At 40.3% G+C, this 22,714-nt stretch overlaps 1 protein-coding gene across 1 annotated transcript; it reads left to right on the top strand.

The window, feature by feature from the left end:
* Positions 1-504: 504 nt before the first annotated feature.
* On the top strand, positions 505-16,017 carry LOC139700745 (uncharacterized; the record flags this gene model as incomplete). Its single annotated transcript, XM_071599181.1, has 6 exons — positions 505-726; positions 894-1,064; positions 1,640-1,849; positions 3,260-3,484; positions 10,822-10,945; positions 15,867-16,017. Coding segments are annotated over exons 1-6 (1,016 nt in total), but the record flags the coding sequence as incomplete, so codon positions are not given.
* Positions 16,018-22,714: the final 6,697 nt, after the last annotated feature.

The following is a 22,714-nucleotide window of genomic DNA, read 5'->3' as shown; positions in this document are numbered from 1 at the left end:
TTTTTGAAACATATTCCCATCGTATAACTGAATGGAATAGAAGCACGGTATAGTTAAGAATACATCCATATTACTGTACAGCCATGACAGCCACTACATCTTTAAATTAATAGTTATTCTTCCATCGTAACCATTGCGACTCTTTTGACTTGGATCTTTGAAAATAATGAACGGAAAATTAACGAATTGTTTCATTTTTGTCCGATGTCATTTACAGTTTTAAGGATACTTGTGACACTCCGTCCTGCTCAAATGTATCTACAAAAACACTGATTCCGATATTTATTTACTTTATTACTGGATTAGACGTGATTCACCGGGTGGAATTCGTCTACTTGTGTAATGTGCGGAATTGTGATCCTCTCCCTCCAAATGAGTCGGTCATTTTTATCGACCCTTCTGCTGTTGCCCATGAACTGCTGTGTTGAAGAGAAAACAAGAAGAATGAAATGCCAATCGCAAGTTGTCGTAGCACTTGCGATGTTCTGTTGTGTTAGTAATCGAACTATTTCACGTAATTTTTGACAGATATCTATATATTTAACGTTATATTGTCCGGTAAATCATCCGGCGTAATCTAAAACGTTCATAATGTGTGATAAAATTGATTTTGTGGTATGCAGATTGTGTTTAAACAGTGGTGGGCTTCTGATAAACATTTTCGATAAGAATAATAAATCGGAATTTATGCTGGAAAAGACTATAGAGGATTTGATAAATGTAAAAGTGAGTTGTATGTGTGATGTCCTTTCTAAAATATGTTTTCAAGATGTTCGGTGTAATTTATAAGCAATTCATAAAATGCGTAAGGTATTGGGGAAAGTATAGTGATAAGTAGACGAGGAGATTAGCACATTCTGATGTTAATATCTGTTTTTGATATATTTAATTAGGTTGTGGAGGATGCAAATTATCCCTGGTTGGTTTGTTCGACCTGCATGGAGAAGCTTACGGAATTCCGGCTATTTAAGCATCGATGTGCAGAGTGTCTGTTTGTCTTCTATAACCGTATCCAAAGGGGGTGCAATCCTGTGACGAAAGACTGGTTAACTATTCGACAAGAGGTCAGTTGTATCCATTAATTTGAACGATGTGTGTAACAAAATCATATCTTGCCCAAAAAGAATATATTTCGTTGCATCTGTGTTGATTTATATGCTGTACAATTCATTCCCGTATTTCATAACTTTGTTATCAATCACAGGCATTATGAATTGTTACAAAAATGTGAACTGTTCGAGTATGTAAGCTTGGAAAAGTAATTTTGTTTACCTTACTGTTCATTTCACCTTTCCCAAACTGCTTTCAATCATTTTGCGCCTTCAATGACCATGTTCCCGCGCCGCACATAACCGCGCTCAATATCAAAGAAAATGCGAGCGGTTTCTAGAGATCCTTTCTTTACGTCCGTGTCATATCTATGCACAAAATTATTCAAATCATTCAATATCCATTCTTATTTGACATTTTCACACTACCGAACAGTAGGGTTGGGTTCGATTCCCTTGTACTTCTTTATGGGGTCCACCGTAATGGGTGAATTTAACATAATGCCATAAAGGACTTAGTATTGGGTGAATGCTACCATCACCAACCAAACGGACCTTATGTGTTGATTACTGTTTTTATTGTTTATAAGGAGGTGAGTGATCTCCTGACCCAAGACAATAAGAGTCCTGGAGAGCATATAGTTGATGGTACATCGGACAAAGTTTGGGCATTGAGTAGTACCGTGGAATCTGTTGTACAATCCGTGGGAACAGCATCGGTTGAGATGAAGAACCCTTATTCACCCTCCCATGGAGTGAATTTGATGGCCGTTAACAATTGCAATGAAGTGAATATTCAGGTGAGTTAATTGAGCCGTTATCCATTGCAGTCATAACCAATTCTATTTTGCAAGTTAATATTATTATTATTATTATAGTGTCTTGAAAGTTAATGGTTTTTTTCTTAGGCATGGTTAAGAAATGCAATAGGTTTCAATGGCTCTGTCCTTTTAAAAACCTACACTGAAATGGTAAACCATCATTTAATAATGTTTATTCCATTGAATGAATGGGAGATGCATGCAATTTAACCCTCTTAGAGCGGCAGGCCTATATATTGGCTTTTGCGTAGGCTATTGTTTAAATCGCTGTAACTTATGGTTTTTAATAATTTATGGTTTTTGTGCTATCGATAGGGTGAACTCCATACAATTAATTAACACATTTTTTAATTTTTTATTAGCAATTTTAAATGCTTTTAAAAAAGTATAATTCTTACTATAATTTTACATTCAGTTTTGTACATGTCGGGAAGCTCAGCCTAATTGTCTGCTCGTTTTTTCTCAGTTGTCTTTCCACTATGAAAAGCCACTGAAAGGCTACTAATTTGTTTTCATCTATATCATCTCTTGAATGTGTTATGGTGTCATGGTGTTGCTATATAACTGCTTATTCAGACTTTGTTTATACGATGGAAATGAGAGCACTGATTTGTAATCATTTTGGTTTCTCTTGCCGTCCATCCTATCTAATCATTTGCGCCCTGTGTATTGATTTACATTGTCAGCAGTTCTCTGTGAGTTAGAACTTTGTATTTTTCTGCCTTTTGATTGTAAGTACATTGCCGCAGTCTCAAGGAAAGGGGAAGAGTCCCAAATTGACTCGGTGAGATCAGCCTTTTCAACAAATTCGAACTATGCAGAGGCCGACAAAAAAATTTGCAATTCTCTGGTTTTTCTTTATTTATTTATAATATTTTCTACATGTCTTTTTGATTCTTTCTTTACATTTAAGTGTGGTAGTTTTATTGAATATAAAAATATTAGTTTTGTGTCTAAAAATCGAAATATTATTGCTAAAAATATATTCTTCAAATTTATAATACTGTAAAAATTACATTTATTTTTCAGATGATGTGTATGTATTACAGCATTAGTAACTATAATATTTTATTTTAAAATAAAAAAACTGCACATGGATATCTAAACAAATAACTTCATAATGTTTTTTTTCCCTAAGGTGATTCATTTTCTTAAATTACCCTTTGCGCTTCTCACTAAGTACCCCTGGAATCCCCACCGCACTAAGAGGGTTAAATGCCTGTAGCCATAAGTGTTATTTTTTTGTGAAATGGTTGACATTCAAATTGTTTTCTTGCTAGAATTACATGAAAAAGTTTGGCCTTCAAGATCTGTTTCCCTAAATCACTTATTTTGAAATGTTTATCATATACAATTATTAAATCATATTGTTTATACGCTTTGAATTAGTTCCCTGGTGAGATCAAGAAAGAGATTGAAGACGAGACCATCGCCAGTGACGCTGTTGACGGCAGTGCGGTGGATGTCCGAGATGACATGATCGTTGTCAAAGAAGAAATTGACACTACCAGTGGATGCTATGTTGCTCCGGAAATTGATACTGGCTCATCAATGGTCACATCAATGCACGAAGGTGATAATCATTGGTCGGACAATGAAGATTCAAGCCATTTGGTGAGTGCATATATTCATTTCAGGAGCATAATTATCAATCTACACTTTTGATCCAATATTCTCTTCTGGCTCAGAGCAGTGTTATCATCGACAGATGTAATGAACATTTCAATTTTCTCAGACTGATTGGGCAAAGATCACTTAATATAAACTACAGGGTCTCACCCAAAAGTGGTAGGACTGATTTTCCCTGGTGCGAACGGAGCAGTGGAAGGGGGTCTGCCTGGCAGGGTGAGTTGGAGGGGGCTCTTAGCAACAGACCGACACGAACATCAGTCACCTGCGGGCTGTCGTTGAGTGAGGACACCGTTTTTAGTGAAGCAAGTATTTTGTCCGCGTCAAAAAACAAAATGAATCTGAATTTAGAGCAACGTTATTCCGTGAAGTTTTGTGCGAAACTCGGGAAGACGGCAACTGAGACCCTCGATATGATCAAGCAGGCTTATGGGGACACTGCCTTAAGCCGTTCCACAGTATTTGAGTGGCACAAGTTGTTTAAAGAGGGTAGGGAGCTCGTTGAAGACGACCATCGCTCCGGACGGCCGTCGACGGCAAGAACCGACACGAATGTGGACAGAGTGAGGACACTGCTGAACACAGGCCGACGCTTAACCAGTGAAGAAATTGCAGACCAGTTGGGTCTGTCTGCATCCCACGTCCAACGCATTATTTCACAGGATTTGGCCATGCGCAAGGTGTGCGCCAAGATGGTGCTGAAAATTCTACCATGGGGCGCTCGTCGTCAGACAGCTCCTGGCCAAATACGGCGTTGCCGCACCCGCCCTATTCTGCCAATCTGGCACCACCGGACTTCTTCTCCTTCTCCCTGATGAAAAGACAGCTCAAGGGATGACGTTTTGACTCGATAAAGGCCGTTGAAGAGGCTTTGATGAGGGTCATCAACAGCATCCCCAAAGAAAATTTCCAGCTGGCGTACGGGGGGGAATGGGAGCAACGTTATACTAAGTGTGTAGCAGCTCAAGGAGCATACTTTGAAGATTATTAAGTCGATGTAAGTATATCGTCGATTAAATTCTTGTAAAAAAATCAGTCCTACCACTTTTGGGTGCGTCGCTTTTTGTCTCCCAGCTTTTGTATACGGGGTCAAGTTTATAACCATAATACCCTCGACCGATAAGCCGCAGGGGTGAGTCTGCTTTGAACGTTCTCCCATCTATATACAGGGTGTATTCCATAAGTAATGCAATCACATATCCCATGCCATTCCAATTGAATGGAGTGGAATCAAGTCACTTTTAGTAGGTTGGAGAAACTGTAAGCTATGCTGCAAAACCAGTCTCAGTGCTCTCCCAGCTGTGAAAACGGCGGGGTGTCAGTTATTGTGTGCCGACCATGCCATGGAGAAAATAGAATCAACAATCTAGCAACATTACACGATTAAGTTTTGTGCTAAACTGAAAAAAAAAATCTCTGATGAGAGGAGACTTGACTAAATGATTCATGAGGTATACTTAAGGGGGGACTCTGCTTTGCCCTCCTCACAAGGTTCAAGTTGGCTTAAAGGCTAGTTAGGGGGTGACGTCAGGACTATAGATAGTGGGGGTGGGGCAGCATTGGCCTATCCTGGTGCTTGGCAAGGAATTTGAGGACTTGTAGCGCATTGTGGCAAGGCAAGTTGTCTTGTTGGAGTTTCGAGGTATTGGAGATGTCTTCTCTCATCCTGTAGACCCTTTTTTGGAGTCTTTCCAGAATATCCATGTAGTAGGCAGCGTTTACTGTATGTCTTTTAGGAACAAACTCCCTATGGATCACTCCTATGCCGTCGGAAAAGACATTGAGCATTGTTTTCACTTTCGATTTGCTCATTCTTATCCTTTTTTGGGCTCAGGGGACTTGCCAGTGTGCCACCCAGAGAGCTATGGCGTGTAGTTTCTGGGTCATATTCATTAAAACCCAGGTCACCATCACCAGTGATGGTGTTGTCCAAATAACCAGGTTAATTTTCAATAAGTAGCAAAAGTTCTCTTGATATTTCCGCTTGGTTGGCCTTTTGTGACACTGTCAGAAGACTAAGGTTCACAATAACCAATGTCCTGCCTCTTCTGCAGCTTGGAGAGCACTGAGACTGGTTTTGTGCCAAACTTAATGTCCTCCCCACCTACTCCCAGTGGTTCAATCCCACTCCGACCAATAGGAGTGTTGCGGGAAATTCAATTGCATTACTTCCGGAATGCACCTTGGTTACACCTATTGAATAGCACAGTTGATAATGGACACCCCATGCCATACTCCTCTTCCGAACACTGCCAATATCCGGACCCTCCATTTCCCACTCGTGCCTAATAGTAGTCTGATTGACATATCTACATATTGTAGGTGATAAGGATTAGTACACCCTATCCCAACCTATTCCTATTTCCTGCAATATACTCATTAGTTTTTCCCAATTAACTCCATGAAATGCTTTTTCAAAAATGTACTAAACAGGCAAATATGTCCCCTGATTGTACTCCATGTTCTTTTCTCTTAATTAGTGACCTCATTACTGCAATGGTATCACATTGCGTGCAACTCTCACCATCCTGAAATCATAAACTGTTCATCATCCCCTATAAAACCTTCAGAAGCACTCCTAGTCTGGGCACGTGGAAGTAACATTCCCCCATCAACAAGCATGCTTGCAGGTTTGAGGTTGTTTCATTATCATCCAGTGTATTTTAAAAACTAATGCACACACATGCTTGTAGACCACCAACAAAATAACCTTCAGAAACACTCCTGGTCTGGTGGCATGTGGAAGTAACATTCCCACCCTAAACACGTATGCACAGGTTAGAGGTTGTTTCATTATCATCCAGTGTATTTTAAAAACTAATGCACACACATGCTTGTAGACCACCAACAAAATGACCTTCAGAAGCACTCCTGGTCTGGTGGCATGTTGAAGTAACATTCCCACCCTCAACAAGCAAGCTTGCAGGTTTGAGGTTGTTTCATTATCATCCAGTTTATATTAAAAACTAATGCAAACACATGTTTGTAGACCACCAACAAAATGACCTTCAGAAGCACTCCTGGTCTGGTGGCATGTGGAAGTAACATTCTCACCCTCAACACGCATGCACAGGTTTGAGGTTGTTTCATTATCATCCAGTGTACACACATGCTTGTAGACCACCAACAAAATAACCTTCAGAAACACTCCTGGTCTGGTGGCATGTGGAAGTAACATTCCCACCCTCAACACGCATGCACAGGTTAGAGGTTGTTTCATTATCATCCAGTGTATTTTAAAAACTAATGCAAACACATGTTTGTAGACCACCAACAAAATGACCTTCAGAAGCACTCCTGGTCTGGTGGCATGTGGAAGTAACATTCTCACCCTCAACACGCATGCACAGGTTTGAGGTTGTTTCATTATCATCCAGTGTACACACATGCTTGTAGACCACCAACAAAATAACCTTCAGAAACACTCCTGGTCTGGTGGCATGTGGAAGTAACATTCCCACCCTCAACACGCATGCACAGGTTAGAGGTTGTTTCATTATCATCCAGTGTATTTTAAAAACTAATGCACACGCATGCTTGTAGACCACCAACAAAATGACATTAAGAATCACTCCTGGTCTGGTGGCATGTGGAAGTAACATTCTCACCCTCAACACGCATGCTTGCAGGTTTGCGGTTGTTTCATTATCATCCAGTGTATATTAAAAACTAATGCAAACACATGTTTGTAGACCACCAACAAAATAACCTTCAGTAGCACTCCTGGTCTGGTGGCATGTATCGGGTCAATAATCAGTCGTCAATAATAATCTTGCAACATGACAACATAATGCTTGTACATACACCTCAACCACACAACTGGAAAGACTCTGAGAAACCTAAGACATTGAACCAATTCCAACACCCTCCTCCTTAATTTTTTTCCTCTCGACTCAAAAAGACACCTCAAAGGGTAATCATTACACCTCGGACAATGAGGTGAAGGCACAGCTGTCGATAACTCAAGTTGATTTGAGGAAAGTCAGAAGAGTTTTTCAGTGATGGAAGGGATAATCTTATTACACATAGGGAGATATGTTTTAGCCAAAATGACGGCGACTATGTTGTAAAATAAATGTGATTTAGAAAGTTAAGAATTGTACTTGTTAAAAATGTATAATTTTAACCCTATCTTGCCATTTGGTTTTGTTTCGTGGTCTAAAGGTCATGTTGCGTTAGTATTCAGCCTATCCTCGTAGCTACCCTCCCCTTCCTAAACCCAAACTGATCATCCCCTAAGTAATCATTTGCCCTACTCTCTACTCTTTCTGTATAGTCCATCATGTTAGTCTTGGGAATGATAATTGAGGTGGTTTCTCGTTGCCTTCCTCAATAGTGTTTTTAACGTGACACCATCACTTACTGGCCGCCCCAGTGGGGTCAGACGCCAGCCGCCTCACTGAGGAACAGACGCTGCGTGGACTACCTTTCGTCTGGCTCCTAACCTTCGACCTATCTGGCATGGGTGACCCTACCAGGAGCAATTATTATTACTCCCGCCAGCACAGCTCTAGGGGTCATCGGAACGCACAAGCCCTTCCACCACGTCAAGGTTGTAGTCTGGGGGAGGTAGGAATGAAAGTGGGCGGGGAATTCATTTAAAATGAGTCAGGTTTGCCATGGATGACCAAGCTTTAGTTTGTCAGTCAGCCAAGGGGCTGCAAGCATTGCTGAGTGAATTGGAAATTCAGTGCGACAGGTATGGGATGAGAATCAATATTAATAAAACAAAGGTTATGCGATTTTCTAGAAAGAAAAAGGCTAAGCTAAACATATATATATATATATATATATATATATATATATATATATATATATATATACATAATTGAAGAATAATGTCATCAATTATATTATATATATATATATATATATATATATATATATATATATATATATATATATATATATATATATATACTACCTTGATCAAAAATTTCCCGGAATTTATTCAGAAAATTAAAAATACAAGTTTATTCATCTAAATCTATATTGTCCCCTTCAAAGTAATCCCCATCGACTGCAACACACTTATGCCAGCGCTTGATCCAATCCTCGAAACATTTTTTATATTCGGTTTTCGGTATGTCCATCAGTGCTTCCTGCGATTTTTCCATTACTTCCTCTCGGCTGCTAAAACGCATTCCCCGTAATGGTTTTTTAACTCGATTGAACAGAAAGAAGTCACAGGGAGCCAAATCAGGTGAATTCGGTGGCTGTTGGATGGTATTTGTTGCATTTTTCGTCAAAAAATTACGAATAATGATAGCACTGTGCGACGGTGCGTTATCATGGTGCAAAATCCACGAGTTTTCTGCCCACATTTCTGGTCTCTTTCGGCGAATTGCTTCACGCAAACGTCTCATAACGCCCAAATAATACCCTTTGTTTACTGTCTGGCCTTCTGGCAAAAATTCATGATGCACTACACCGTTGTAATCCATGAAAACCGTCAGCATTGCATTCTTTTTTGACTGAAAACGACGTGGTTTTTTTGGTCTCGGCTCATTTGGTGAACGCCATTCACTTGCCTGATGTCTGGATTGCGTGTCGTACTCATAAACCCACGTCTCGTCTCCAGTAATGATCCTTTTGATGAATGTGGGATCGGATTCCGGATGACCCTCGTATGTATGTGTATATGTATGTATGTGTATATGTATGTATGTGTATATGTATGTATGTGTATATGTACGAGGGTCATCCGGAAAGTAGTACCCGTTCGTGAAATAAAGACACAAAAGTAAATATTAACAAACATAAAAAATTTTATTTGAAAGAGGATACTTTAAACTACTTCTCAACATAATCTCCAAGCAAATTAAGGCATTTGTCATAACGTGTGACAAGTTTCTGTATTCCTGCTGCATAGTCCTTCGCCGCCAGCTCATTGAGATACGCGAGGGACCCATCTTGCACAAATTTTTGCATAATGCAGATGGTGTTTAACAATTTCATGAACAATTGTTCGAGAAACATTGGGAAAATGCTCACAGATGTCATCAATTGTGACGCGCCGATCGTTCCTCACGAATTCGTCAACTGAGCTCACCAGTTGGTCTGTAATGACAGACGGTCTCCCCGAACGCTCATCGTCGTGTGTGTTCCCCCTCCCCATGTTGAAGTTGCGACACCACCGCCGAACAGACGACTCGTCCATTACATTGTCTCCATACACCTCCTTTAATTGGCGATGAATATCACATGGGCGAACGTTTCTTGCATTGAGGAATTTAATCACTGCCCTCACTTCACAACTGGCGGCGTTCTCAATTTTTTTAAACATTGTAAACAATCACAGAAACAACACAGGCAATGCTAGCGTCACGCAACTTGGCTCAGAGAAGGCAGACAAGCCACTGAAGCTATCTGACCTCGTCCAGCGGCTACTCGCGTCGTCAGCACTTCATGCGGCACGAACGGGTACTACTTTCCGGATGACCCTCGTATGTATGTGTATATGTATGTATGTATATATATATATATATAAAATATATATATAATGATATATATATATATATAAAATATATATATAATGATATATATATATATATATATATATATATATATATATATATGTAAAAAATACTCATATATACAGAAACATATATAAGGAAAAGGGATAGGAACACGTATAAAGGACGAACACAATAGAGGTGGGGAAGGCGGAATCGAATCGGTTAAGAGCATCCGCCCGGCAAGTGGAAAGATCCGGTGTTCGAGTCCCGGTTGAGGAGATATTTTTACTCTTGTGATCCGTTCGATTCCGCCTTCCCCACCTCTATTGTGTTCGTCCTTTATACGTGTTCCTATCCCTTTTCCTTATATATGTTTCTGTATATATGAGTATTTTTTTGCCGTTTGGCGGGATTTCGTGTTTGAATGTATATATATATATATATATATATATATATATATATATATATATATATATATATATATATATATATATATATATATATATATATATATATATATATATATATATATATATATAAAATTGATGACATTATTCTTCAGAAATAATTTAATATGTTAACCTTAACGGTGATTATGTTGACCTATTAAATATATGAATTTGAAATTTATGAATTTTACTTTTGCCCCAAATGTGCTATTTGTTTTTGTTTGCACTCTACCAGCATGTGTGCATTAGTTTTTAGAGTACGCTTGTATTTTTCATTTGTACGCCTCATTCTTCCTTTATCTTTGTTTAAAATTGTAGTTATGAATGTTGGTGGGATGTTACCCCGATGTTTTGAATGGGTATGCTCTACGTGGGTTTTGTTGTTGGTACTTAACATTTGTCTTTGATTTTCCAGGGCCCTCCTGAAGATGGACAGTTGCCCTTTTCCTTCAACGAGGAAGTGGACATTAAGGAAGAGTTAGACGTTGACGTTCCTCGGGAGGAAGGATGCCTGGGAGAGGTATCGTCGCAGTTGCTAGGTAACGAGGGCTGTTAACTTTGCTCAGTTTTAACTTTTCCTTTGTGCGAATCATTTATCTTTTGACTAAACATGAGGCAGTATCATTGCTCAATTCGTTCGTACATCTTTGAGGGAAAGGAAGCAATGTACAGATACACTCTTTGTTGACCGTACGATCTTGTGGTAAGTACTCCTGATGCACTACGCCAGGGTAATTGAAGAAAATAGCGAGGAAAACCTTGACATTGGATGGGACTTGGCATGCTTTTACGGCCTTGATTCTCCTGTGTTCTTCCATTGGGTCAATTGAGCTTTGGTTTTGACGTCTTAAGCATATGCCCATGATTCATCACCAGTTATGGTCCTTTTGAGCAAATCAGGATCATCGTTGCCTTCATCCAACAGCTCCTGAGCGATGCTCATGCGATGGCTCTACTGGTCAAAATTAAGCAGTTTTGGAACTAGCCTTTCTGACACACGTCTCAGGTCGAAAACATACCATTAAATTCCATGGCATGAGCTAACCAATATGTTAACATCCTCAGCAATTTCTCTAATAGTGATTCGACGATTTTTCAATACAATTTACTTCACTTCTTCAATGTTTTCATCTCTCGTTGACTTTCTTGGGCGCCCAGATCAAGGTTTGTCATTGGCATCTTCTCGTCCAACTTGGAAGAGCTTATACCATTTATAAATACCTTTTTTTACTCAGAGCAGACTCACCGTATGGCACTCTCAACATTTCAAGTGCCTTGGAGCCCTCAATTCCATTTTTTACACAGAAATTTGATGCAAAATCTTTGATCAATTTTTTTATAGTAGAAAATTGCCGAGCAGACCAAAACATGCCTAACATTTAAATCTGTCAGTAACAAACTAATTTTGCTATATTGTTTAAACTGTAAAAAATGTTTGTGACATGTACGACAACACTAGAAAACAACAGAATGGAAAATCGAATGTAGGAGGGCGATTCGAAATGTAAGGTCTTCTATTTTTTTTTCATGAAGAATCAAACTTATTCTCTCAACTTTGCATACCTCTTTGGAAAGGTTGAGCATTTGGTTATATTTCTACATAGTCGCCTTGACGTTCAATCACTTTTTGCATCCTTATAAGCAGCTTTTCAATACCGCCATCGTACCTTTCTCCCGCTGCGAAGCCAACACAAAGCCAACTGCACAAACGACTGCTTCTTGCACTTCCTCGTCTGACTTGAATTTCTGTCCTCCAAAGGTGTTCTTTTGAGAGTGGGAAACAAGTGGTAGTTGCTGGGGGGGCAAGGTCCTCTGGGCTGTAAGGAGGGTGGTCGATGATATATCCCATCGGCCGAATTCATTGAGTAAGGGGGTGGTCATCATTTGATTTGAAGACGTGGACGTGCATTGTATTATGATATGCAAACACACTCCTCCTTTAAGTGAGGAGAGACACCTTGTTGTAACTGATTGACCTCTGACACACAATACTCAGCAGCACGGAGAAGTAGCCACTTTCTCTCTCTCTTCATTCATTCTAAGGCCTTCCTTCATCTAAATAAAGGGTCAATTCCCTCCTGTTATATCGCAATATCTCGTCAATTGGAGCCACCGTTGTTGATATTCCAATGGCAAACTCCGACGGCCGCCCCATCCACCCCTGCTCATGGTAGGACGTTTTCCCAGACATCAGACAAACTCCCAGCACCACTTCCGATGCACGTCCATTTGATGTCCATAATACACTTCTCACCATACACTCCCACACTAAATGGCAGGATGAATTTATTATATCGGAGAAGCAGTCGTCAGTTGGCTTCGCCACATGTCTTCAAATCAAACGATGACCAATTGACCAGATGTCAATTGACAGGTGGCTCCAATTGACAAGATATTGCGATATAACCAGAGGGAATTGACCCTTTATTTAGATAAAGGAAGGTCTTAGAATGAATGAAGAGAGAGAGAAAGTGGCTACTTCTCCGTGCTGCTGAGTATTGTGTGTCAGAGGTCAATCAGTTACAACAAGGTGTCTCTCCTCACTTAAAGGAGGAGTGTGTTTGCATATCATAATACAATGCACGTCCACATGTCTTCACATCAAACGATGACCACCCCCTTACTCAATGAATTCGGCCGATGGGATATATCATCGACCACCCTCCTTACAGCCCGGAGAACGTTGCCCCCCCAGCAACTACCACTTGTTTCCCACTCTCAAAAGAACACCTTTGGAGGACAGAAATTCAAGTCAGACGAGGAAGTGCAAGAAGCAGTGGTTTGTGCAGTTGGCTTTGTGTGACGCAGCGGGAGAAAGGTACGATGGCGGTATTGAAAAGCTGCTTACAAGGAGATGCAAAAAGTGATTGAACGTCAAGGCGACTATGTAGAAATATAACCAAATGCTCAACCTTTCCAAAGAGGTATGCAAAGTTGAGAGAATAAATTTGATTTTCCATGATAATAAAAATAGGAGATGCTTTTCGAATCACCCTGGTATGTTGCCCGCCAAATTTGAAAAGTCACCTTACTTTTTGAACATGTCTTGTACCTCACTCAAATGTTCATTAGCAGCAAACTGCTACTATCTGCTGACTAGATAAAATTTGCACATGGGCGTTAAGGTTCTAGGTCGGCTGACACAACCCTACTTGCTTCTAATCCATCAGGTTCCGCAAAAAAAGTTAGGCTCCATACTTGTCTAACAGACGCCCATGTGTGCAACTACTGAAACAGTGCAGTGTGATATCTCTCGTGGCAAATTCTGTTCTTATGTTATCTATAGTATTCCCATCTTGGCCCATTCTTGCTTATAATGGAATGTATTTAAACTGCAAAAATAGGGCAATGAGAATTGTCTCCGGGAAACCATATATGATTCCACACCCCTGCCAATATTCAAGGGCCTGGAATTACTTCCTCTGCAAAGTATTCATGGATGTTTAATCGTAAGCCACCCTATTAATGTTAAAAGAAACATAAAATGCTTCACCCTAAACAGTGTCATGCATGGTTATAACACAAGAGGCATTAATGATATGCATTAAAACTGTTTAAAAAAGGAAGTTATACCGAGGTAGACCCAAGGAAATGTTGAACAAAATTGTTTAATTAAGTACCTTTGTGGGTCGCGGTAGTCCAGTAGGTAGAGAGCGTTGGACTGCTGATCAGAGGGTCACGGGTTCGATTCCCGGGCAAGGCACTCTGGGCACCTGCAGCTCCACCCAAGCTAAAGTCATTTTTTGGATAACAGATCTTCCTGACAAACCATAACCGGCACAGGGAAAGGAACTGGCCCCCCTTATTACCCTGATGTGTGAATTTCACACGCCGTATAGGGCTTAGTACTGGGTGATCTCTACCATCACCTACTAAACCGATCTTCGGGTTAATTACTGTGTTTATGGTTTTTTAAGTACCTTTATCATTGAACTAAATTGAAAGTCTTGAAGGCTTTTATGAAGTTAAAAATAAATGAATATACGCATTTATGAATTTGAATGAATATTTGATTGGTTTTTGTGTTTGAATGTGTATATTGGCCAATGTGGCTCGTCTCTTCTTCTGGCTATGCGTGCCACGAAACGCACTGTTCCTATCCTTTATGTTGTTGTATGATTCCTTTACTACTATCCTTTCCTCTTGTGTGTGTTGTCTATTTCCTCCTATTGTGGGTGAAAGAGCTCCCCAACGCCATCTCTTGGCCAAATAATCGGGGCTCTTGGTTGCATAAACCCATCCTCCGCAGATCTCAGTATAAATTACGTTTCCTGGATAGCTCAAGTGGTGAAAACCCTCCGCCCGGCAATTGGAAAGATCTGGAGTTCAAAACCCGGTCTAGGAATTATTTTTGCATTCGTGATCTGCTTAATTCCACCTTCCTTACATACTTTCCTGTGTTCGTCCTTTATATGTGTTCCTATCCCTTTTCCTTATATCTATTTCTGTATATATGAGTATTTATTCGCCGTTTGGCGGTATTTCGTGTTTGAATGTGTATTTGGCCAACGTGGATCATCTCTTTCTTCTGGCTATGCGTGCCATGAAAAGCACTGTTCCTATCCTTTATGATGTTGTTTCATTGCTTTTCCTACTATCATTTCCTCTAGTGTGTTGTCTATTTCTCCTTTGGTGGGCGTAACAGCTCCCTAATGCCATCTCTTGGCCAAAAAATTGGAGTACCAAGTTGCATAAACTTAAGCATGATTCAGTGTTAATTATGTTTCCTTGATAGCTCAAGTGGTTAAAGCATTGGCCTGGCAACTCGAGAGATCCGGAGTTCAAGTCCCAGTCAAGGAAATATTTTTACACTTGTGATCTGCTTGATTCCACCTTCCCCAGCTGTACTGTGTTCATCCTTTATGTGTGATCCTGTCCCTTTACCTTATATCTATTTCTATGTAAAATGAGTATTTGTTTGCCATTTGGCAGGACTTTGTGTTTGAATGTGTGTTTGGACAATGTGGTTATCTCTTTCTTCTGGCTATGCGTGCCACGAAACGCACTGTTCCTTTCCTGTATGATGTTGTATGATTGCTAACCTAATCTCCTTTCCTCTTATGTGTTGTCTATTTCTCTTTTGGTGGGTGAAACAGCCCCCTAGCACCATCTCTTGGCTAAAGAATCAGGGCACTTGGCAACATATTAGATCCACAGATCTTAATTTAAATAACATTTCCTCGATAGCTCAAGTGGTTAAGAGCAACGACCCAATGGAAGGTGGAAAGATCCGGAGTTCAAGTCTCAGTCAAGAAAATATTTTTACATTTGTGATCAGCTTGATTCCACCTTCCCCACCTCTACTTTGTTTGTCCTTTATGTGTGTTTCTATCTCTTTTCCTTATATCTATATATCTGTCTAAGTAAATGAATATGTTTGGCGTGTCAATAATGATGAACCTGGAGATCAAGAAGCTGTTTGTCATAGAACTAATCCTTTGCGTGATCGAACTATTTCAGATGGTGCCAAAGGACAAGACGACGGAGGGAAGGACAGCGGAGTGAGTCTCCTGCGCACATACCTAACTTCCAACGAGGCATTTGCGCAAGAGGACATTGTCAAATCTAACGTGACGCTGGTTCGCCCAGTGAAGAAGGCAAATCACCACAGGTGCGGCATTTGCCCCGAAACGTTCGGTTGCAAACGGGACCTCAATCGACACGTCACGTCAGCGCACTCGTCGAAAAAGAAGCACCAATGTCACCACTGCTCGAGACAGTTCACTTGTCAGAGCAACCTCCGAATACACATGTCGACACACACAGACGAAAGACCTCATCAGTGCAAAATTTGCTCCAAGGCGTTCAAGAGCAAAGCTAATCTCGACGGACACATGTGGACGCACACGAGTGATCTCCCGCTCAAGTGCGAGATTTGTTCGAAAGGTTTCAAACGCAAGGCTCACCTCGACGGACACATGTTGACACACACTGGAGAGAAGCCGCATAAATGTGAGATTTGCGCAAAGTCCTTCACGTTGAAACAACATTTGAGAGATCACATCCTCTTCCACACTGGCATCCGTCCGTACAAATGCGAGGTGTGCGGGAAAGGTTTTAATCTGAAGAAACACCTCGAGGCTCACATGTCGATACATAACGATCAAAGACCTCACAAGTGCGAACTTTGTCCGAGGGCGTTCACTCGGAAGGATAACCTCGACGGTCACATGCTGACGCATAGCGGAGCAAAGCCTCACGAGTGCGATGTCTGTTCCAAAACGTTCACCATGAGAAGATATCTGAAAAGTCATATGCTGACGCATAGCGGACAAATTTGAGGTGTGGATCAGAGTTATGTTCTCAAAAGGCATTCCATCACAAACACAACCGTTGTAGAAACACACCTTGACAAAACAGTCCTGAATTGTCTCCGCAATACAAAGTTTTGCTCACAGGTTTCTTCGATTGCAGGGACGTAATGCATCACGAGTTCTTGCCACAGGGTAGACTGGTAAATAAAGAACATCACCTGCAAGTTATGCGCAATTTGCATGAAGCAATCCACCACGCAAAAGCCCAGATTTGTGTGGAAGATCAAAAAACGGCTTTTGCGCAATTACAACGCTTCTGCTCACACATCGTCACTTGTGCGCGAAGTTTTGAATCAAAAACAACCGACTAATGATGCCGCAGCCACCGTATTCCCCAGATCTGGCCCCGTGTGACAGAGAGTCTCAATACTTTTTGAACAGACATCGTATGAAGACGTAAGTGTCGATGGAAGACTTCGCAAGTATTTGATGATCGTTTTGAGGTTAAATTCATTTAAAAATATATATTTATTGACATTTATAAGTACATGATGCATTTTCCAGGAAGTAATCGTTTGTTTTGAAATAATCTAATAACTTTAATGGCAAGACAAAGTTATATTCTGTGCACGTGAGATGCAAATGGATGCTGTATTAACGCACACAGTAGGTCAGTACGCCTCGATCTGCAGTGATTTTAAGGTCCCATTGCCACTTGTCTCTTCTTTATACAATAGCGAGTCATAATGAACAATGCAATTGAAATTCCCGTCACCGCAAGTGTGCATTGTTGATGCAATGGGGGGAGAAGAGTATTTTGCAAAGAATTTGAAGCATATGTATAAGTATGTAAATAAGTAGACCTATTCATCCCGGAGAAATGAATAAAATCATGTGTGTTACTTTCATAATGGACCGTGAAGTTATTAACCGACTGAAATGCTACCACCAAACATTCACGTCCATCTCCCAAAGAGCGCTGAGGTGAATTATATAATTGAAGCATGCTAGAACGCTGTGCGTTGATTAATGCACTCATAATTTAAATAAGTTGTTACTTAATTGTAAAAATGATCGATTCATATTTATTTATTTTTCTTTGTTTGATTTAAAACTCAAGGAACATGTTTACAATTCCCTGTGAAGCTGGCTCAATTGTGATAATATTGTACACATCAATATCAACAGAAAACTATGTCTTGTATATTGTTTGAGTAAATATATAAATTGATATTATGAAGGAGAAATTTTTTATTCCAGTATATGTAGACAATGCAATATACGAGGGCAGTTCAATAAGTACCCGTGTTTGACGACAAAGGGCGTTCCTGAGGGAAGTTTATGTTATCATCATGTGCTGCCATCTATCAAACGATGGTGCAACAAATTTCAGACTGATTTTAAAGGTTTTAAAGGTAAAAATATATTTGATATATTTACTGCGTAATTTAACCTTAACTCTGTACGTTATTCCCAACCCGGTACCTCTAATAATCTCTATAGGCTACTAATTTTATCATGACAATGTTTTACAAGTATAGTGCCTGCACACAATTTAATTCGGCAATCAAACCGACTTTGTGAAGATCTCATAAACTGCAAGGGCGGTTCAATAAGTACCCGTGTTTGACAACAAAGGGCGTTTCTGAGGGAAGTTTATGTTACCATCGTGTGCTGCCATCTTTCAAACACTTTAAAATTGATTTAAAGGTTAGTTTGGATTAGGCAACCATTCGAGTGTATGACGTGTTTCGTGATTTCCCCTAAGATGGAATAAGAGCAGTATTGTTTGGTAATTCACTTTTTGTTTTGTTTTGGATGTGAAGAAATGCAAGGAGATATAAGCAAAGTTGGATGCTGTTTATGGGGACACTTCTACGCCATCTCTGACCACAGTTAGATATTGGTTCAATTAATTTAAACGTGGGCAAACATCTGTTATTGATGAAGAGCGACCAGGACGCCCGGCAGACATGGTTACCGAGGAAATCATTCAAAATGTATATGCCATGATTCTTGCTGATCGACAAACAAAAGTGTGCGAAGTAGCAGATGCCGTGGGGGGTGTGTCGACCGGAATGGCAATTAATATTTTCCATGATAAGCTGGCGATGAAAAATTGTCGGCCCGATGGGTGTCATGGCAATTGCTCACGGTGGACAACAAGCTGATCCGGCTGTCAACTTCGCCAAACTGCATGAACTATGTTATGAATAGCTGCCGCACCCCCCGTATTCTCCCGATCTGGCTGCCTGCGACTTCATGGACTGCATGAACTATGTTATGAATAGCTGCCGCACCCCCCGTATTCTCCCGATCTGGCTGCCTGCGACTTCATGGACTGCATGAACTATGTCATTAATAGCTGCCGCACCCCCCATATTCACCCGATCTGGCTGCCTGCGACTTCATGGACTGCATGAACTACGTTATGAATTGCTGCCGCTCCCCCCCGTATTCACCCAATCTGGCTCCCAGCAACTTTTTCTTATTCCCTAACATGAAGAAATGGCTCGTGGGAAAAAAATTTAGCTCAAACGAGGAAGTTATCGCGGAGTGACAGAGGTGTATTTTGGAGACAGTTCGACAAACCCTATTTTTTGGAGGGGTTAAAAAAATGGCCGTAACGTTGGACGAAGTGTATCTTTCTAAAAGGGGACTATGTTGAGAAATAAAAAAATATTTTTGAAAAAATTGTTTCTTCATTTCTAACACGGGTACTAATTGAACCGCCCTTGTACTAAGGTGATTGTAAAACAAGGAACAACATGAGGTATGTCCAATAAAAACGCAAACTGACTCTATAAAAACTTGAATTTGCAAAATTTGGTGTCTTAAATCAAATTTTTTCCCCATCTTCAAAGTACTCTCCATTTGTATGGCCTCCAAATTATTCCAACTATTTCCTTTCCGCTATTTAATAAAGCACCCTCCTTTGAAATCCTCGGTAAAAGTTAGGCTTTTTTAGTATTCTTATATAGTTTCTTGCCATATTAACATGTCTCCTCCACATTTACGCATCAACAAATTCTATTATGTAGGAAATTTTACCAATTTTTAATTTATTCTTAATTTAATTGTAATAATAATATTAAATTTTAATGTGTTTTAAAACTTTTTACATTATTTTCAACATTATTTCGCTCTTAGAGTAATTTTTCCACTCATTAATCCTTGTCGTAGAATTGTTTTAAGATAAAATTTGTGTCGTGTTTAGTTAAATTATTTATAAATGCATAGTTGCAATGCAAGTGGGGTAAGGCTGGGCATCTTTGGTGTGTTTGTAAGCTCGACCGACGGACTAGGAAGCAGCAGGGGACATCGGGAAAGGTGCAGTGTAAGAGTTGGCATCTCTGGTGTGGTCGTAGGCTAAACGGATGGACTCAGAGGCAGGGTATGGGGTGAGGAACAGGGAAAGGAATGGCCTAATACTCCAGTATTGTCTCGCTTTATTATAAGGCATCAATCGTTCCTTCGGTGGGAGAGTAGATGACTTCATAGTAACTACACAGTAGCAAAAAGGATGGAATTTGCTAGCGGACATTGTCTAAAATGCTGGGGGGTATTCCTCCTCGGGAGAGATGAGCGTCAGTGGGGGGTTTCCAAGAAACCCACGCTATACTTGGCATGCCAAGAGGCGAGGAAAAGGGTTTGTTGGAGATCGAGATGGTGCAGTGGCTACCATACTGGCTTCCCACCCAGAAGGCCCAGGTTCAAATCCCGGCGGTGTTGAGTATTTTTCAAAGGTGTCTCGATCCTTACTCGAGGTGTGCTTTGTGGGGAGGGCACTTTGAGTGAGTACGCCGTCCGTCGGATAGGACGTTAAACTGCAGACCCCTTGGTGCCTTCCATAAAGAGTAGGCTAATGCCGACACCGGGTTTCTCCACCCCCCTTCATCCTTTCATGTCCATCCCCTATGGCGCAAATGACCTCAGCTGTTCATTACCTCCCCTAAATACTAATACTGGGGGTTTGTTGGGAGAAATCCTATGGAGGCAGGTGAAATGGATGAAGGGCTCATTGGTCGGCAGGGGGTTGTTGAAGGAGAAGACTGTAATGGAGGGGAGAATGTTAATGGCATAAGGAGTAATTAGGGATAGGAATAGGATAGATAGGGAATAGAAAGGAGGAAGGAAGTACTCGGAGATGAAGATGGACTTGATGTAGAGTAGGTTGCTGGTTTGCGTTTGGCTGAGAGTCAAAAAATATTAATTTCGTAGTTGTGCCCATCCAGAGCCCACCTTATCCGGTAGATTACCACATAATAATAGTATTTAACTTCAGTATTTCAATACTTTTTATCCCTTTTTATATGGTATTTCGCTCCAGGGTAATTTATTCAGTCATTAATCCATGTCAGTAATTGTTTTGAGATATGATTTGTGTTGTGTGAAGTCAAATTTTTAATTAATTCATTCTTTTCTTGCAAGACGGTCCATATTTTACGTATATAAGTTAGACTAAGTAGTATCTATTAAAATGTTTAACATACTAATCCTATGCCTTGTCGGGAAGTCTTTAAATTTTGTTGGTTTTATTAATTATCGAGCTTGAGTTATTAAATGGTGACTCCTCTTGCAAAGGTTTGGCTAAAGTCGTTTGAATACCCCCAGCTTGATTCTCGCAGACAGCTATGCGAGGTCTGTCCAATAAATATGCAAACTGAGGCCATAAATACTATATTTTGCTTGAACTTAGGTCGACATAGGTTTTGTTAGATAGTAGTGTGTGCACTGTTGATTTTTCATAAATTCAGTTCAATTCGGACAGTTTTTCCAACACGGACATCACTGGGAAGATGTAGAAGGCACATTAAAGCAAGAAACGATGAGAAAACTAAAAAGCCTAACTGCCAAGAGGACTTCCAAGGAAGGATGCTTTACTAAACAGTGGAATGGAAGGAAATGGAATAAACAACGCATGGCCTACAAATGGAGAGTACTTTGAAGATGGGGACAAAGTCGACGCAGACTATATTTTGCAAAATAAAGTTTTTGGTGCCCAAGTTTGTGTATTTACAGGGCAATCCTGGTACACCAAATGAACAAAGGAAGGAGGATGGACAAGTGGGAAGTGATGGAAATCAGAAAGAGCTTAAAAAAGGATTATTTTGTCCATGATTTGTTTGAATACCCCTAGTCCAATCCTGTAAGCAACCCTTTCCATCACGTAGAGACCCAGCAACCCTTCCCCACACTGTGAACCTCAGCAATCACCTTTCTTGACTCTTAACCCTCTTAGTGCGGCGGGCCGATATATATCGGCATTTGTATCCCTGGTGAAAAGTGCGGCGGGCCGATATATCGGCTCTGGCATAGGCTTTTGTTTAAATCGCTGTAACTTATGGTTTTCTCTTTAATAATGTATGGTTTTTGTGCTATCGATAGGTTGAATTCCACAGAATTACGTAACTAATATTTCTTTTTATTAGCAATTTTAAATGCTTTTCAAAAAGTATAATTCTTACTACAATTTTACGTTCAGTTTCGTACATGTCGGGAAGCTCAGCCTAATTGTTTGCTCGTTTTTTTTTCTGAGTGGTCTTTCCACTATTAAAAGCCACTGAAAGGCTACTAATTAATCTGTGTTTATCTGTAATCTCTTGAATGTGTTGTGAGGTCGTGGTGTTGATATATAACTGCTTATTCAGACTTTGTTGAGACGATGGAAATGAGAGCACTGCTTTGTAATCATTTTGGTTTCTCTTGCCGTCCATCCGATCTATCATAATGTTTTTTTTCCTGAAGTGATACATTTTCTTAAATTACCCTTCGCACTTCTCACTAAGTACCCCTGGAATCCCAACCGCACTAAGAGGGTTAACACCCCTCTCCTCCTCCCCACCCCACGCCAACCGAAAGCCCTCCTCTTCTCCCGCAAGAATGGTACCAAAACTCGACTAATGGACCAAAACTCGACTAATGCATACCCAATGATGATGAGAAAGCGTTGAAAATAGAAGTAACACAAAATGAAGAACAGTGGGAAAAATACATTGTGCTCTTCATTTAATTAGCATGATCACTGTTGGAACGAGTCTATTAATGATAACA

The sequence above is a fragment of the Hetaerina americana genome, unplaced genomic scaffold, assembly GCF_022747635.1.
Source record: "Hetaerina americana unplaced genomic scaffold, ioHetAmer1.1.p SCAF_1088, whole genome shotgun sequence".
NCBI lineage: Eukaryota > Metazoa > Arthropoda > Insecta > Odonata > Calopterygidae > Hetaerina > Hetaerina americana.
Note: the sequence above shows the minus strand (reverse complement) of the source record. Positions and strands in the feature narration are given on the sequence as shown.